Consider the following 17,455-nt stretch of genomic DNA (forward strand, 5'->3'; position numbering starts at 1 on the left):
TTGTATCATGTTGGTATTCTCTATTGTTTGTAACACGGTCGAGCCTGATACTTAGTTATTTATACACGTTGCCGTTGAAAGACGTCCTTCCTTAATTTATTGGTTATTGCGATAAATATTATCACATGTCTCGATAACCAAACTGGTAAAACGTCTGCTCGGAGAGTACGGATTTCCAGGTTCAAATTCTGGCTGAGGCAATATTTGTCGCAATAAGTTATTTTCATAGGATTTAAAAAGATGCTCCTTAAGCATCGAATTATCAGATTGCCTTGGCAATTTAATTGTGATATTACCATTCGGTTTGGAGCTGCGTTTTAAAGACCGATGATTATGCGGCGCGCAGTTTGCCTGAGAATTGTAAGATTCACATATTATAATATTATCAAGCGTTAAGATCCGCTTTGTACCGTGTTGGTGTTTTTTCTATTGTTTGTAACATCCACGGTCCTGATACTTAATTATTTATACTAGATTTATTAAGCTCAATGCTGAAATCAGCTTGGCAGTCGAATCGATGAAATATTACAAGCATCGCTTGGTGCATATATAAAAAATATTTCGATCATTTCGCATGGCTTCCACGAATCGGTCAAGACAGACGTCTAAAGAACGTACGATGACCTCGAGATCATGTACTTTTCGGAGCTCACAAAGATCCCCATCGTATAAAAATTAAAATATTGATTAATTTCGCGGCGATACAATCGCCGAGCCGAGCCGAGCTCAGAATTAAGACTAATGTAAAATGAGAAGCAAACAAAGAGTCAAGCACGATGTTGGTGCAAAAGATCTTATTAATAATTAATCGAAGGCTCAAATAATGAAAATTAAAAATAAGAATCAAACAATAAGCCAGAAACATGATGTTGGTGTCATTGAAAGTCTTATTAACAATTAATCGAACCCACGAGACGTTTCGATGGAGATTGTACATATGATAGTCGATTAATTGTTAATAAGACTTTCAATGGCACCAACATCATGTTAATGGCTTATTGTTTGATCCTTATTTATAATTTTCATTATTTGAGCCTTGTATAGATACTTAATTTAACTTTAAGACTAATTACCGTAGATTCGAGCCGCGCGTTACATGTGCACGTGAAAAATCGCTCGCGTATCACGTGTTGGTGCGCATATTATTATACCTACATATATATATACGATTGTCGCCGGCGACGAATTTTTCGTTTATCGTTCGATATTATTAATTTTTCTTTCGTTCGATATTGGAGACAGATAAGCGATCCAAGAAATTTGATTCTATAGTGTTTGCATTTTCTATTTATACAGCGACACAGCTATTTCGGGTCGCACTATCGCTTGAAATGTAACGCGAAATGTAACGTGCATACGCGAGTTTTTGGAGTAATTTTTTTTCGATTTTCTATATAATATCAACATTCGTCGCGCGCACGAATCTAAAAACGTTGGAGGAATAGAGGGAATCAATTCGATTACGTATTTAGCTATTTCACGATTGAAGCGAGATTAGGCGGTTAGCGAACTGCGGGGACGTCGACGCGACGATTTGAGGATTTTATTCGTCGTGGGAAGAGTACCAGCTTTTATATCATGCCATTAAACAAACACGGCCAATTTGGTCCCACCCGCGTGGCAATGAAATAAACATCAATGCAAGCGGATATTGACTACATTTATGACTAACGAATTACGCGATTACCTACCGGCAACGTCAAATTAAATAATCGAATGCACTGTAACGCTGATTATAAAGATTTAATACCTCCAATGCGTAGTTTCGAGGCGTAAATCCGACTCCGCGCCTTGCGCAGAAATGCACATAATTCTCTTGTCGCGGATAAAATAATTTTCAACGTTTTACACGCAAAATCGTTGCCACAATTTCCTCATCAACGCGTTTTAATACGTCTTCTGACGAGGCACGCATGAAAGTGACTCACGAAGGAGTCACTCACAGTGGATATCCTCCTCCTGTTTTGAGGTAGATGAAAATGCAATGCGTGTGTACAAAAGAAAAATTTGTCTACACATTTCGTTAGAAATGCGGACACGTTTCTCGTTTCTAGTTTCCGCTACAGCTAATATTCCGAAGCTCCATCGTCGGGACAAAGCCGATCGTGTCTTCCTCGCGCGCCAGATAAAATATTCCCGTGCGATTCGCACGAAACTGCAAATTCGCAGCCGGAGGACAGAGGAGTGTCGGGTGGCACGCGCCCGGAACGATCCACCTATCGAAGAGATTTACGAATCTACAGTGAATCGGCCGAGTAATAAGCTTATACGTGCGACGTGAATTATTGAAGGGGACGTACGGGGCAACGAATGTGCGCGTTTCGCAATGTATCGTTAATCGATACGCATGGAAATACGTCGCGGCAGAAAATTCAGCGATGGGATTCGCGAAAGAATAATCAGGAACAATATAAATATTAATCGCAACAATTAAAAGCTGAATATTTTACTTCTCGGAGATGAAAGATACGCGGTGATGGATAATATTCGTTTCTCGATGAGGGATTTTTCTCTGATTTTTAACGGAAAAAGGAGCAACGATATTCCTGAAAATTATTCATAAACAGCCGTCGCGCAATTCGAAAATCGATGCATAATTTGCCACATAATTCTCTACTTTCGACGACTAGACGAACCGAGCAACGTCTACGAATCTTGTTGACATTTCCATCAGGCAGATATTTGTTTGGTTATCGACCCCAACGTACTGTATATCAAATACAATCTTTTCAGTGCGAATCCCACGATTGTAACGTTATAATTCGTCCAAGGTATCACAATGATCACAATGACTAACCTAATTGCACGGTATATCGTGGGAGAAACGTAACGTCATTTGTAAATAATGTTGACAAGGATTCCGTTTCCAAAGTTCTCCTCGGAGTATTCGCGCGCGTTACGCGTGTCACACAGTTTCAAATTATATAATATTGTAACAGTCAATCAAGAAGTTTTATCGCGGTCGCGGAGCTTAGGTTAGAGTGATGCTCGCGACACTTTTCGCTGTCGTCGCGGCCTTGACACTCAAAGGATTATAGAACGCGACGATCGATCTCGCGCGCGGAAAGGAGAGAGAGAGAAAGTTCGTCGTCCTTGCCCGCGTGTCTCCGGGGGAGATCGTAACAAACGCCGAGTGACATGCGGCGAGAACGTCGCCGGTGTATATAGAGAAAAAAAAAACGGAAGGATTAAACACCGATATATTTACATGATCGACGTGTGCTGCGGTCTGGTCGGCTCGCCGGCATTGCGGTGATGGTGGTTGTTGCTGTTGCGGTTACTGCCGCCGCCGCTTAATCCTTGCACCTGTGCACTAGTCGCGATAGTAGTCCTCGCCGGCTGCCGACTCGCGCTATCCTTCAGTATCTTCGTCGCACTTAACGGCATGGCTGTCACGCACATCGTTCCGCGCGCGGCCGCTGGTATCACCTCGTCGACAGCACACACACCGCGAGCTGGTAGGCTCGGTACCCCGCGCGACGACGGCGAGTACGCGGTCCCTCAGCTCGGCCAAGACATCCGGGCTAACGGCGCCGCGGACGACAATGACGATGACGACGACGACGACGGTGGCGGTGGCGAGGACGACGCGATCTTGACGCGACGTCCCACGCGACGCGACGGTGCACGAGACGGTGTTCGCCCGCTCGGACTCGCAGACCTACCCGTGCCGATAGCGAGCATCAACGCGGACGTGGATGCCCTCGACGCCAGGAAGGAGTGTGCTGTGCCGCGGAAGGAAGCGCGGAATGTGTGCCGCGACGATGAGCCTCACTCTCGTCCGTACGATAATCCCCCGCGCGCGCGTGTAAATAAACGTGTTACCTCTCACACCGCACGCGCACCATGTACAACCGTGTAACGCTCGCAGATCCCACCTCGTGGCGCGCCGCGGGCCTACTGAGTGACTGATTGACTGAGTGACTGCCGCGAGCCTCGAGCCACGAGCCGCCCTGCGTGGGTGCACACGCGGTCTACGCCGTGCGACGGGGCTGGCGACGCGACGATTGGCCCGATCCAGGGGCAAGCTCGCGTGGTGGGGCTGGCGCGAGCCAATGGGGCGCCGCGCCCGCCGGAGCGACCCTTCGCGAGTCACGGTCGGCACTTGGTCGCGAGCCGTCGCGCCGTGCGTTTCGTGCTGTCCGTTCTGTGTGCGCCGCTGCCGCCGCCGCCGCCGCCGCTCGACGTTCATCCTCCAAAGGTTTAGCTACTCGCCTTCGACGAGAGAATCTCACGTATCTCTCGCGCGACATCCCTCAGTGCTGCGAAGAGCCCGAACTACGCGAGATAGAGATTCAGAGTGTCCTTTAGCGTCCCTTTTCTCCGATTCCCCCTTGTCATTCGCGCGTGTAATACGTACGGATCGATATGATCGGGAAGAGCGAGGGAGTCGGGTTATATACGCCGAGCGAAACGAAGTGTGATCTGGGAATATCGCCACACGAGTAATTTCGATTCCGAGAGAGATGCCGAGTTGTATTTCGTATCACGCGACACGTCCCTCCATAATCCACCGTGTGCCTCAAGCGTCGATAGTGCCAGTGTCGCGCTGTAGAGATGTGATCGATTGACTCTTCTCAATTACGCGATGTCGTTCGGCGTTGGTGCAAGTGTGACTTGAATCGGCACAGATAATTATGTCCTTTATTTTATCGCTTGCTTCGATCGTGTGTTTTGGTCACCTTTTGATTTATAAATAGGCGTGTTCCGTGAATTTTTATACTTTCGATTGATGCCGTCATGCATTTAAAATTGTTTCTCTATCGGAACATTTTCCTGGAAATATACACTTTCCTCGCACTCATTTTATACTTTATTCGTATACTCTCGTCGATAGTGCTTGTGATTCGTAAAAAAAATTTCGTACCACTCGAGGATTCGTCGAAGCGTTGTTTTCTATACGAATTTTTATAAATGTCATATCGATATTTATCGATATTTATTACAATTGGCTACGAAAAACTCTGCCGTTACCTCGATACGTGAAAATGATTGATGTCACACTGATTGACAGATACACGTGTCATCCGCGTTAAAAGTGCTCTTGACGTCGAAATTTTACCTGTTTTCGATTCGAATGTTACTTGCACGACTACAAGCGGTACGTTTCGTCGTCGTTACGATCGCTGTTTTACGATCCTCGTCCCGTAAAACTTTTTATTGTTCCATCAATCGTTGGATGTACGTTCTCGCGTGGTTTAAATGGATGTCCATATCGTTAAAAAGTCGGATAGAGATACTTCTCATTGAGCTTAAAAATTTACAGTCGTGACACAGAGATTTAACGAGAAAATAAGAGAGGGAATGGAGAGAGGATACTCTATTCGCAAATGTGAACACTTTTGTGTTTAAATTAACTTTCTATTAAATGATATTTACGCAAAATATAAAAAATCGTTGCATACGATTCATTGTGATCACAATTGTGAGAATGTAGAGGCAAAATTCTACTGGAGCGAACAAACAAATTTCGCGATCTTCGTTTTTCTCGAAAAAATGTTTGTCGTTACAAATATCGCGCTTTACGGAATGCGACGATTATAACGTAGAACGTGAACGATTGGCACTTGGCATAGCAATTTGGATCTTCCGATAAATTTTCGACGTTCCGTTCTCCAGATTTTCGCGATACAAAAAAAAAGAGCAGACTGCAGCAATATTCGCGTGAGGCCAGATGCCTCATGGTCGTTTTGATTTATAGCTTGAGGTGCATTTTCATGCATGCAATTTATATTCGCGATTCCCATATGCGAAAATATCTCCGGAGATATTAATTCCGCGATTTCTATGCGCCTCTCTCTGCGACGCATGATCGGCCGCGTCGCTTTGTGAACGCCGATTGAAATGTAAATGGGGAAAAGGATATCGATAACAGAGCCGTGTTCGCATATCACGTGAGAGTTTTTCCCTAGTATTATTCGTGCGTCTCTCTATTGAGAAATAATGGCAGCATGATTAAGGTCTACATCAAAAAGCCACGGTGCTTGAAAAATACCATAAAAAATCTTGTTACCTGTTATCTAAAATAAATTGATTTTTTATCAAATCAATATATTTAATTTCACACATAAATTGTACGATATAAATAATTATTTAAAAGAATTTTCTACATTCTTGTATCTCCTTTTCGTCGAATTGTTTCCCGCACAAAAAAAATGTTAAGTTACCCTTTAAAAATTTTAATTCTTTTAGTAGTAATAAATTAAAAAATTTTTTTTTTACGAAATTCTATTCCGTACTACAATAAGATGTGGAAGTACAAAAATAGAATTTCATCAAAGTTCCGAGAGAATTACATAATAATACCGACATCAAAGAACTGCATGAATACAATAAGCGAACGAATTACGCGGCTGCCCGCAATTTTCCGGAACTCGAGTACAATAAAGATCTCTCTGCTTAGCTCAGAGTGCCGGTGTCCATCCTATAGAGCCACTTCGCGATCGCTCATCCGAGCCGAGTACAAGCGTCTGAAAGAATAATTCGGGATCGGTCGTACTCTCAACGGCGGCACGAAGCGAAATAAATTACAGGACAAGCCCGGCGTCCGTAATCAATGCTTGTGAAATGTCAAATGCAAGTTCTTGCAGGTTTCGTTAGGACCCAACGACGCATCTGGACGGCGACATCACATCGGTAGATCTATGTGTACCTGCCAGGAACACGGTCTCTCTGTTCCTCTTTCTCTCCCTTTCTTTTCCTCTTGCACGCCCCATTTTTTTTTTTTTCAGAAACATGCACGCACGCCGGAGCTGACCAGGTGCGGATTTCCAGGCCTCCGGATGCCTCGCGACCTCCGCTGTTTCCCCTCCCTAAATGCGTCTTTCACGACCCAGTAGATCGTCCTTTACCGCACACGACCCCTCTTTATATCGCCTATTAACTTCGGCGCTCGACAATGTGTGTCTGCCCCGCGTCTCGCCAGATCTTATCGTGTAGGCCTATCGCCGGCGGCGAAATTGGATTTGACGGGATTGCTCGACGGACGAGTGATCACGTGTAAAAGCTACACGGTGATTAAACGGGGGATTGAGAAGCGACATACAGACGGCGTCCCGCAACCTCCGATCGTGATTTCAAACGGTATTTTTTTTGCATGAAATTACATTATAAAAAAAAAATTTTAATACGAACGTTAATGTTATTTTGAACGACGAATCGAGAAATGCTTTTGCTTCATAAATGAAATTATTTCACAAGAACAGTCTACAAAATTGACACTTTCGCAATGCGGATAATATAGTCCGCAATATCTAACAACTAATATTAACAAATAATTCTTGAAATTAATCAAAGAGTCTACATATTAAATTTATATAGACTTGTATAAATCTTGTACTAATTGGGGTCACTGATCCTTCCTATCTTATTTATGGCCGCCAAATAAGCTTGGTAAGGTAACGATCTAAATCCTTAAATCCTTTGTACACTGGCATCACTTCATTACACGCCGCTGGTCCAAACTAGGATGGCGAATATCGAAAAAATGGCCACGTAGCTCTCGCACAGAAGGCCAACAGCAGCACGTCGTTAGTCCAGCCTCCAATTTGTCGGCTTCTCTTTTCCGTTCCGGGCGATTTTCGACGCGGGACGGGGCCCTTTGATGGCCAACAATGAACGACGGTCTTTTACAATGCGGTCGAGCAGCGACAAAGTCGACTCCGTCGACGGGCGACAACGACTACGTACGTCCGCCGCCGAGCATCTTTTAGTAGCGCGGTAGGTAGGTAGGTAAGTAAGCCAGAAAAAATTGGAGCTTCTCTGAAACGTGGGCGGCCTTAGTTGAATGGCGTTTCGGCATATTTCAAAAACGACAAATATTTTCCCCAAAAGGTGTTATTCGCACCGTCACTAAAAACGTGCCGCCCTGAGATGTTTCGGGAACGAAAAACCTAAATGCGTGAAATTGTTGCGGAAATCGGCTTACCGAATTTCTTCACGGATAGACTCCGTTTTTGGGGATAATTGAGTCGTTAAGCGAGATAATCGATATAAAAGAGCGAAAATAATTTCCCACGCGTGTATATGTACACTTACGGTATACATATGTATATATTTATGCAAAAGTATTTCAGCATAATTTCAAACCTGAAATTTTAGATTTTTTCTTTATAAAGATAAAAAGATATTAGATTTTATATTAAATATTTTCTCTCGAACTTTCCTGGTTCGAAAAATGTGAGTGATATCTAATTGGTCTATTTTTAACGATCTGATTATATTTCAATATAAATTACGATGCAAATAACTTATGAATCTCACCGTTGGAATATTTTTAGTATTTACAAGAGACTAAATTTCCTTTAATCAGTAATTTAGTATATTCTTGGTTTGCGAAAAATTCTGTAAATAAATTCTGGTAAATAATTTCCGGAATCTTATTATATTTATCACATTTGCATTAGACTTATCTTATAATTTAATCGGCAACAGCAACTCGCAAATTGCAGTAGTAATTTGCAGTTCGTGTATTCAATTATTCGACAGACTTTTAATAAGGGTTTCATATAAAACGCGGCCGAGTTTCGTGTCGTTGTCGGTTACGGTTTCGCGACTTCGGGAATGCTCGCCCTCATACTGAAGAGTCGTGGAGAACGCGTTAAAAGCGCGAAATAATTGTACTCCGCTGATGGTTCGTTATAACGGTTAGGTATATATGCACGGCGCGGGGATGGAAGGGAAAAGCGAAGTGGTTTTTCGCGAGAGCAGAAGCTCATTGTCGCGTCGACGAGAAGCGCGAACGAGCGCATAACGGCTGGATGACGCTCTCGCGAAAGCGAAAAATGGAAGCGCGCGCGCGGCGACCAAGCGAGGCCCGACAAAGGGCCGAGGACCGAGTTGAGAGACGCGCGCGCGGCGAATTTCCGCATGTGTGTAACCGGGCTCTTTTTGTGCAACCGTCCCGGTCCGCCTTGCAAAATGTCCGCACCGGGTTTGTTAAGCGAGAGGGAATACCGACACAGAAGCGGAAGCGTGCACGAAAGCGACGCTCCCGCGTTCCATCCCTTCTTTTTGCGACAATGGCGAACGGAAATATCGCCGAAGCGGAAATCGGTGGATCGCTGGGCCGAGAGAGTCACGAGAGCTACCCGTTCATACCACTCCATCCGTCGTACTCAAATATCATGCGGGAGCTTTTTTGATTCGCTTTCTCGAAAATGCCAGAGTTCCCCAGAGAAGCATTCGTTAACGCGGCTCTTACGACGGCGACGGTGACGCAGTGACCAACACCTCGCGGTTTAAGGATTAAGTATTAACGTCAGTCCGAACTGCCGTTGCGACTCATGTCGGAGAAGACTCAAAAGACTTCAATATCCCTCTTGCACGACCACTACCATTACCTCGCGACCAATGCGGCTGCTCTCCACTGAGAAAATGTACCGACCGCCATAAACCGTCACCGCCGCGCCGCCGTGTACGCGTTCAGCTTTTTCAGGTGTGTCGGCTACGCGACCTCCCGAGGGAAGAAGTCCCATCTTTTCGCGAGTCAGCGGTAAAATTTACATACTCCTCGTCGCGTTAATGTAACGGAGTGCGGACGAGAGAAAGCGAGAGAGAGAGAGAGAGAGAGAGAGAGAAAGAGAAATATAGCGAGACGATGAGATACGCGGTACGCGATCGCGGAAGCGGTCGGGGGACGACAAAAGGAGAGAGATGGAGAGATGTCGGAGGGGGAGGTGGTGTCACGAGAGGGTGGCGCACCCAAGACTTAAGGGTCATGCTCACACCGAATTCCAAGCATGCGCCCGGTACCTGCTCGGAATATCGTCTCGTCATATTTCCGTCGTAACGTGTCGGATCCTCGCCCACCCTCGAACCACTCCCCCTCCCCCGCCCCTACCCGGTCGACACATCACCCCCGCCAGGCGCGACCGCTTGACACGAGACGATATTTTATTTGCAAAGAGCCCTGGCTGCAGGTTGCGGCTTCTTCTTATCTTGTGTGCACAGGAATTTCTGTCTTCGGTACAGCCCGTCGCGGCGCGGCGCACAGATTTCACAGTGCTCATCACACTCCTCTCTCTCTCTCTCTCTCTTTCTCTATACGTGAGTCTCTACTTTTCATTTGTCTTTCTATATAACTCTTTAAACTTTGTCGTTTCTCTCTTTTTCTCTCTCAATTTATCCAGGAGTGAAGGCTGATTTTGGTAAAAGTTAATAATTTTCAAATATATATATATAAACAGAAAGATATTGAGAAACGTGTGTGTGACAAGACTTACGTACATGTATTTTATCTCGCAAAATAAAGCTTTAAATGTTCGACAAATATTTGTAAATACAAAATTACTATCTCAGAGTCTCAGCCTGACAGCTGAGGGCTTGAAACTCAAGTTCTATTAGTTTTCATATAGAGCCATCCCTATATGTGTCTACCTCGAAGTCTACCTTGCACGGCCTATCTCTTGTCGCCGTCTTCTCCGTCTCATTCTCTCGTTCTCTTTCTCTTTCTCTCGCTCCGTCGAGCACCACCTTCCCTGACTCTTCTTTCGTGCGGGCGATACGATGAATTATTTATGAATAGCACCCAGGAACAAGTCGAATCGACCACGCTCGAGAGACCCGGCACGGGCGGCGCCTCCTCGAAAGAAAGATGCCCGATACATATCCAAACCTATTCATCTTATCGAGCTGGCCCGCGAGAAAAAAAAAAGGAATTAATATCCTCGGACGCGCACCGGCGAAACGAAACACGCCCTCGGGATCGCGAGGCGACATCGATGCGATCGCGTTGTCGTTATAAATGACGCGTTAGATAGCGGGAATGCCTTTTATTTAAAAAACTGCGCGCCGAACACTTCGTCACGTACGTTTTGCAAATTACACTCGAAACTGCATCGCGTCGAGGACGTCAATAAATTGCGTTATTAAGCTCGTCGCGTACTAGCGATTATACTGTAAGTTATGTCGACGACGAACTCGTTGGACCCGTTAAATGTATGATTAACGACCAGCGGTATTTACTACATCGATTACACCCGACAATCCCGAATGTCCAATAACGAGGCTCTGTTATGACGTAACGATCCATACACGCGGGTTTATATTTTCTTTTCTATGGAAAAGTCACTGCACAATTTTTCGCGGCTGTGCTTGTCATTCTTCGGAAAAAAAATTTTTGCTCTTATAAAAGAGCCGTTTAAAAGCGTGGAAGCGTATCGGTAAATAACGACATCGTTGCATTTATAATTTCACGGAGCGTAAAAGATGCAAAGTGAGAAAGGCACGAAGAAGGAAGTGGGATCGTAGGAGCGGGTCGTAGGAAGCAGGAAGATGTTGATGTTTCGCAGGTCGTACAATGTACGAGGTATGTCGGTACCTCCTCGGGGTTCTCTCGCATGGGTAACGATGCGCAGCATAAAATGCACGGCAGAAATACTGTAAGAACGGCCGTCCGCGTTGCTGTCTCCGTCGTCGTCGTCGTCGTCGTCGTCGTCGTCGTCGCCGCGCACGTCGGATATTCTGCCGGAATAATAAAATACAGGACTTCCTTCGCCTCGTGTTTTCGTTTTATCCGCATTCCTAGCATCTTCGTGCATCTTTCTCGCCTTCCAACATGTCGTAAGATGAGAGAATCGGTTTACTTCCCTTTTCGAGAGACCTATCATATACTATCTCAACTCGAATGGTAGGTACGTGATATTCTCAATAGAAGCCCTTTTGGCCAACGACTTTTTTCATTTATTTGACTCATCTTGACTACTATTTATTATGGCTACGACAATAACAGTAATAATGCAAGTCGATACGCCGTTCGGAAGTTCGATGATTTAGATTTTAGAAGATTTTGAATTGGTCAGGATTAAATGTTCTTCTGGAAAAAGACTTCTGTCCAACTCCAAAGGAATGTATTGTGAAAATCTTATGGAGCGAAAAATACGTGCTCCAAAGCGCTACTGTCACATTTCGATGGACCGTGAAAACCTTATGTTAGGCGCGACTAATCGTACCTGCGAAACAGAGGTGGCTCATGCACGAGCAGGTGAAAATCGTTCTCGGAACAGATCTCACGGTCCCGATGGTGCACAGCGCACTTAAAACTTCTGGTCCGTTTTCCGCTCATCTGCAATCAAAGATATAAATATAAAGTATGAGAGATTAAATATAATATAATATAGTTATGAAAGATGTAAATATAAAGATTTAAATATAATATAGTTACGAAAGATGTAAATATAAAATTACCTAAAGATAATTATATGAATTATATACATTAAACTAGTTGGACTGCAGAAGAAAAGAATTCTTTGTCAATTTTAATACAAATTAGCATAGAATAGAAAGATCATAGATATATAGTCAAAAATAGATATATAAGTCAAAAAAAGTTATAAAACATTTCCAAAGAATTGATATCTCATTAGAACGTACATTAATCTTTTTATTTAAATTATTTTTTAAGAATAAAATCGAAATGAAAATAATTTAAATGGAAACCGTAAAATTTAAAGTGAAAAATAATCTAAACTCACATAAAAATGAAAGACAAGGATTTCTTATGCGCACAGTATATTAATTATTACGCTATAGAATCATTCAACAATTATTAAATGTACGAAACAATTCACTTTTACTTATATTACATATGATCTAAAAAAAAAACATTGAAAGATTATAAAGATTTGACGTATTCGCACTCCATTTAAGTGGTAAATCGCGAAACTCGGGATTTGTCTTGCGGGAATTCGTAGGGACAAAGGCTCGTTGCCGGTCTTGGCACCAACCCGGTGCACAGGAAGCGCGAGCCACATAGAGGGTTCCTCGAGGCTGATATTTGGATCGGGATCCGTTAACGCGGTTAGGCAAATGCAAGCAAGAACGTTAGCAAACTTCTCGAGGTAAGTTGTGTATATGTACGTAGACGAGTGCTGCGCTAGAGACCACCGCATGCCTGTTGTATTCACTCAACACGATTACATACACACATACGCACACATACCTCGAGATCGTCTTACACGTGTAGTTTGTAGCCCGTTTGCATAGGGATAAGTGTATACGCAATGACATAGCCAAAGGACTAATGCAGTGGTTAAAATTAGTTAAGTATCAGCACAGTCAAATTCTCAGTGTCCTTGAGGCAAGGAACAATTGTATCTGTGTGTGCTTCTGTCACGTTATATTATTACAGAGATGCTATGGAGGTAGTAAAATAGCAACATGAAGAAAATTTAGTTATAGAAATCAATGAGGCAAAATATGCATGTGTTTTTGTGTTATCGATTAGGTTGATAATTTTTATGTCATTTCTGATGCACACGCGATTCTATTTAGAATTTTCCTCAATAATCGAGACCATCAGGAAAATGTACATTTAATTATATCGAGTACTATAAATAATTTGAGTACTATAAATATATATAATGTATAATAAAACAATAAGTATTCTAGTTGTAAGCTATAGACTTATTCAAACAAATAATTATAATTACGAGCGCAGATTTAATGAACAATCGTTCATGAAGTGTACCCTCGGCGCAAATTGCACAGCAATAAAATTTAATTCTCTTGCATTACGATTTACATTCTCGTGCAACCGTGTCATTCCGAATGCGTTTCGCTCTTTGTGAGAAACATGCGCGATACGTTACGCGAGTTTTCCACACGTCTTCTTTATTCACAAAGAACACTTCCATGCAAACTAGATAAGCCGCCGGGCTTTCTCATACGAGTATCTTCAGCCCGATGGCATCTTAGAGATTTTACATTCAGTCGCTTTTTTATCATTCCTTCTGCTCTCTCGCACGTTTCATCTGTGATTTACGTTAGACATCATTCAAGAACAGCTACATCGATTTCTCTCACCGTAAAACATTTCCTTTTCAATTCTTCATTTCTATTTATTTCATTATGTTTCACGTATTAATAATATATATATCACGTATTAATATTATTTCGCAAAAATTTTAGAAATTTGGAAATTTAAAAATTACAGTGGAAAGATCGAGAAGTATACAAAGACGATGATAGATGTTTGAAAAGTAAGTTTTGCAAATTTTATTGCTTATTGTGCCTCCAAGCTTTTTTATACCTGTTTTCCGTTGCTTTCTTTCGTCTGCATGTTATTTCAGGTGTGTGACTCGCTTTATCCGTATTTTTCGACTTTGCCGATTTATTATCCTGAATGCTTTCCTTCATTTTCTTGACAATCCCATTCTGGCAAAGATCGAACTGGAAAATATATCGAAGTGAATTCTCTCACGTACGGAGCGAATGCTGGTTGCCCACCCACGGAGACTTTCGAGATTCAATACCCTTTGACACTTGGTATTTGTCGAGGTATCGAATGTCTCAAAGAGATCTTTTAAAATTAGAATCATTTACAATATCCATTTTTTGTTACTTTTTTTTATTAAATTTACATATCTATATTGTTATCGCACATCGTGTTCGAATGTAGATATGTACAATTGAAAGAATAGAAATATAAACGAGGTATACAAAAATATACCTCGGTATAGACACGATATAAAGAAAAAAAAAAGAAATATGAATATATATCTGGTAAAATGTCACTTATGCATCGAAACAAGAATATTGGAAAATGAAATTTATATTCGCGCAACACGAAGTTCCGTCAAAAATAATTTTTCAATTTGCGGCTGCCGTATCATCATTGTAAGATAACAAAATGGGAATGCAAGAAGCAGAAATTTCAGTTGTCGTGGTTGTGCCTTCAGAAATACGATGGTGGTAGCTTGATTTCTGCTCGTCTGATTGCCAAAAAGGAAGCCGCCGGAGAGACGAGCCTGAAGAAAGGAAGAAGCGTTGAGAAGGATGCGTCGGGAATGAAGGGCTCGATGGAGAGAAATTTGGACTAGTCAACGAAGAAAATTTAATTTGCTCTCCGCGTTCAACGTACTTCGTCGTCGTCGTCGTCGTCCGGGGCACGGTTATCGAACACTCCACGGCGACTTTATCGACGTCCACTTTGCGGTCTTCTTCTTCGAGAAGCGCTCGTTTTCATTAACGGTGTGACGTGCTTCCGATCGCGTTTCCACGTCGACGAGATCCTCTCGTCGACGAAAAATGCGATTCGCGGGCGCGCAGACAGCGCTGTTACACGTTACGCCGAAGTGTTTCTTCCTGTCGTCGCGAGACTTTGACAAAGCGCGAGTCATAAAAATGTATTGCCGCAGAAAAGTTACTTTCATTAGGAAGTCTGTCTATTTTCAAGCGCGAAAAGTTTTTGTAATCGCGCAACAAGTTCTCTTCCTGTAAAAAATTAAAAATCAAAGTTTCAAAGTTTTTCGCGCTCGGAAAACAGATTTCTTTCTATCGCTATCACATACTTTATTCTTGAAAGTTTTTTCTTTTTTTTTTGTACAGAGAGTTACACAATTACCTTCAAAGACAACGAATGTTAAACTATATTATTAATGAAAAAGAGAAATTTCAATCGTTAACCTGCCTTTGTGAGTTACGTTGTCTTTGCGAATTTTATTCCGTTGCAACGAGCTTGTTACTTTCTTTAAGTATGCCCTTTCAGCTTCGTGTAGTATTTTTCCCCTTTTTTTCAATATAGCTGCATACAAAAACGGTGAAGATATTTATAATTTTTAAGGAGATTTTTTTTTTAGTATATCTCGAAGTCCTCTTCCTTTAAACGTCTCATTACTCCTCTCGCAAGAGCGTAATGAATCTTTTATACCCGACGTACATTCATCTCATTTCTGCCTTCATTCGTATTTATTTTCCCATTTAATTCGAACGTGAATTTATGCGGTGCAGAACTCCCAACCATTTTTCATCAAGCACTCTCTTTTCACCGTTTTTTACCACTAAAGATATATAAAATTCTGTCTGTAAAGTCGTAACACGAAACGTCTTCCGCGCGTGAATATGAGATAACATGGAAATTCCACGCTCTATTGTATCTGACGGCGTAAAATATATCTGAAATTTTTATCGATTGCGCCAATAAGGGGAAACGTAAAACAGTGACATGGAGAGACAAACTCGAGCTTCCCTTGCATGCGCGCTTACGTCTCTGTGATTTACACATCTCGTAAATGAACACGCAAACATCTCATTACTCGCTATTCCCCGACCGCGTTTTTTTCCAATTTACATCCGCAGTTTCGCTCGAATGTCCTTTCGTCGAGCATATACATGATCTTATAAATAATAACGAACGAATTTCGTTACCGACAGATTAACAAATTATATACGAGGGTAGGTGCGACAGAGTGAGATTAAGACGAACTGACTGAACGAAGGAACAAAACAAATGCGACACCGAGTTAATTAACAAAAACTTGTTGAAGAATATATTCGGCTTATAACATTTATTTACATCGCGTTGAGTAAGCATTTTGTGTATAATGGTAACAAGAAAATTTTCAGGAATCAACACTCCCTGCTCGACCTATCGCGCGTCGCGCGTAAACAAGGTCAACGCGCTATCATTCAAGCGCCAGTACTTGGAGCGGCTGGTAGTGGTGCGGTGCCGTGTGCCGTCGCGTCGTATTACCTGCTCCTTCGAGCCGCGATTAGGCATTGGGGAAACGAATGAGAATACTTCTTACGAGCGACTAGAGATTGCAATCGTGACTAATTCGTTCCCGAGTGTACCGAGATTAATGACTGCGATTAATAAAGTGGATATTCGGCATCGCTACCCGTCGGCGGTGGTGGGCCGTCGCATCGCTAAGCACGCGCCAGATTAGATTAGATGAGATTAATACTTTAACGCAAGAATATGATCTCTCATCGGAGCCTGCAATGGGAAAAACATGCACGCTCCGATAAGTGCACGAATTAAATTTCGAAAGGAATTAATGATTTCGTATCTATCTATAGTCATAATTTAAATGTATTAATAATTGTCAATTCGCGGCGCTTCTACAGCGATGAGATGTGCGTCTCCGTTGGAGTTTCGAACGGCGATAATTTACCAAATATCACAAAAAAAACAAGCGAGTTGTAAATTCGTGCAACATTTTTGGAGCATTCCGATATTCTTCGCGATAAAATGTTTAGACATTGTGTGTGTGTCGTACCGTCGCGCGATTGCCGACGGCTAACTTCGCGCGTGCTGAGCGATGCGACGGGTAGCAACGGGTAGCGAATTAATTATTACAATTCGTGCGCGATCTTAATCGGTTTCGCGAATGAGTGTTGGATGAGTGCAATGAAAGAATCTATAAAGAAAAGAAAGACCTAGGAAACATCAGGCAACAGCAGTACTACAATTATAAGGCAAGTGACTCATACATTTAGTATTTATTATTACTTAGACTTTCGCTATTTCCTTTTTATAAAAATAAAAAGGATTTCTGAAAATTATATAATTCTTTTCTCAAAACTTGTACATCCTGGAACAAGTGAAATTGTGATTTGTAACAAATTAAGGAGGAAGAAGAAGTAATAATACATTTTTTTTGCGACAATTTAATTTCAATTTCTTCATCGCTTAAAATCACATGGTGATTTTTCACATTTTTCACATTTTTTT

The 17,455-nt window shown here is 42.4% G+C and overlaps 1 protein-coding gene across 1 annotated transcript in view; it reads right to left on the minus strand.

Annotated features, from left to right (window-relative positions):
* LOC105452206 (protein rhomboid) overlaps positions 1-17,455 on the minus strand; it is a 374,736-nt gene that overhangs the window by 135,581 nt on the left and 221,700 nt on the right. The window contains exon 5 of the mRNA XM_011693112.1: positions 11,952-12,064. Within this exon, the coding sequence (XP_011691414.1) occupies positions 11,952-12,064 (113 nt within the window). The remainder of the gene's footprint in view (positions 1-11,951; positions 12,065-17,455) is intronic.

Source organism: Wasmannia auropunctata, unplaced genomic scaffold, assembly GCF_000956235.1.
Source record: "Wasmannia auropunctata unplaced genomic scaffold, wasmannia.A_1.0 LD336036.1, whole genome shotgun sequence".
Classification (NCBI taxonomy): domain Eukaryota; kingdom Metazoa; phylum Arthropoda; class Insecta; order Hymenoptera; family Formicidae; genus Wasmannia; species Wasmannia auropunctata.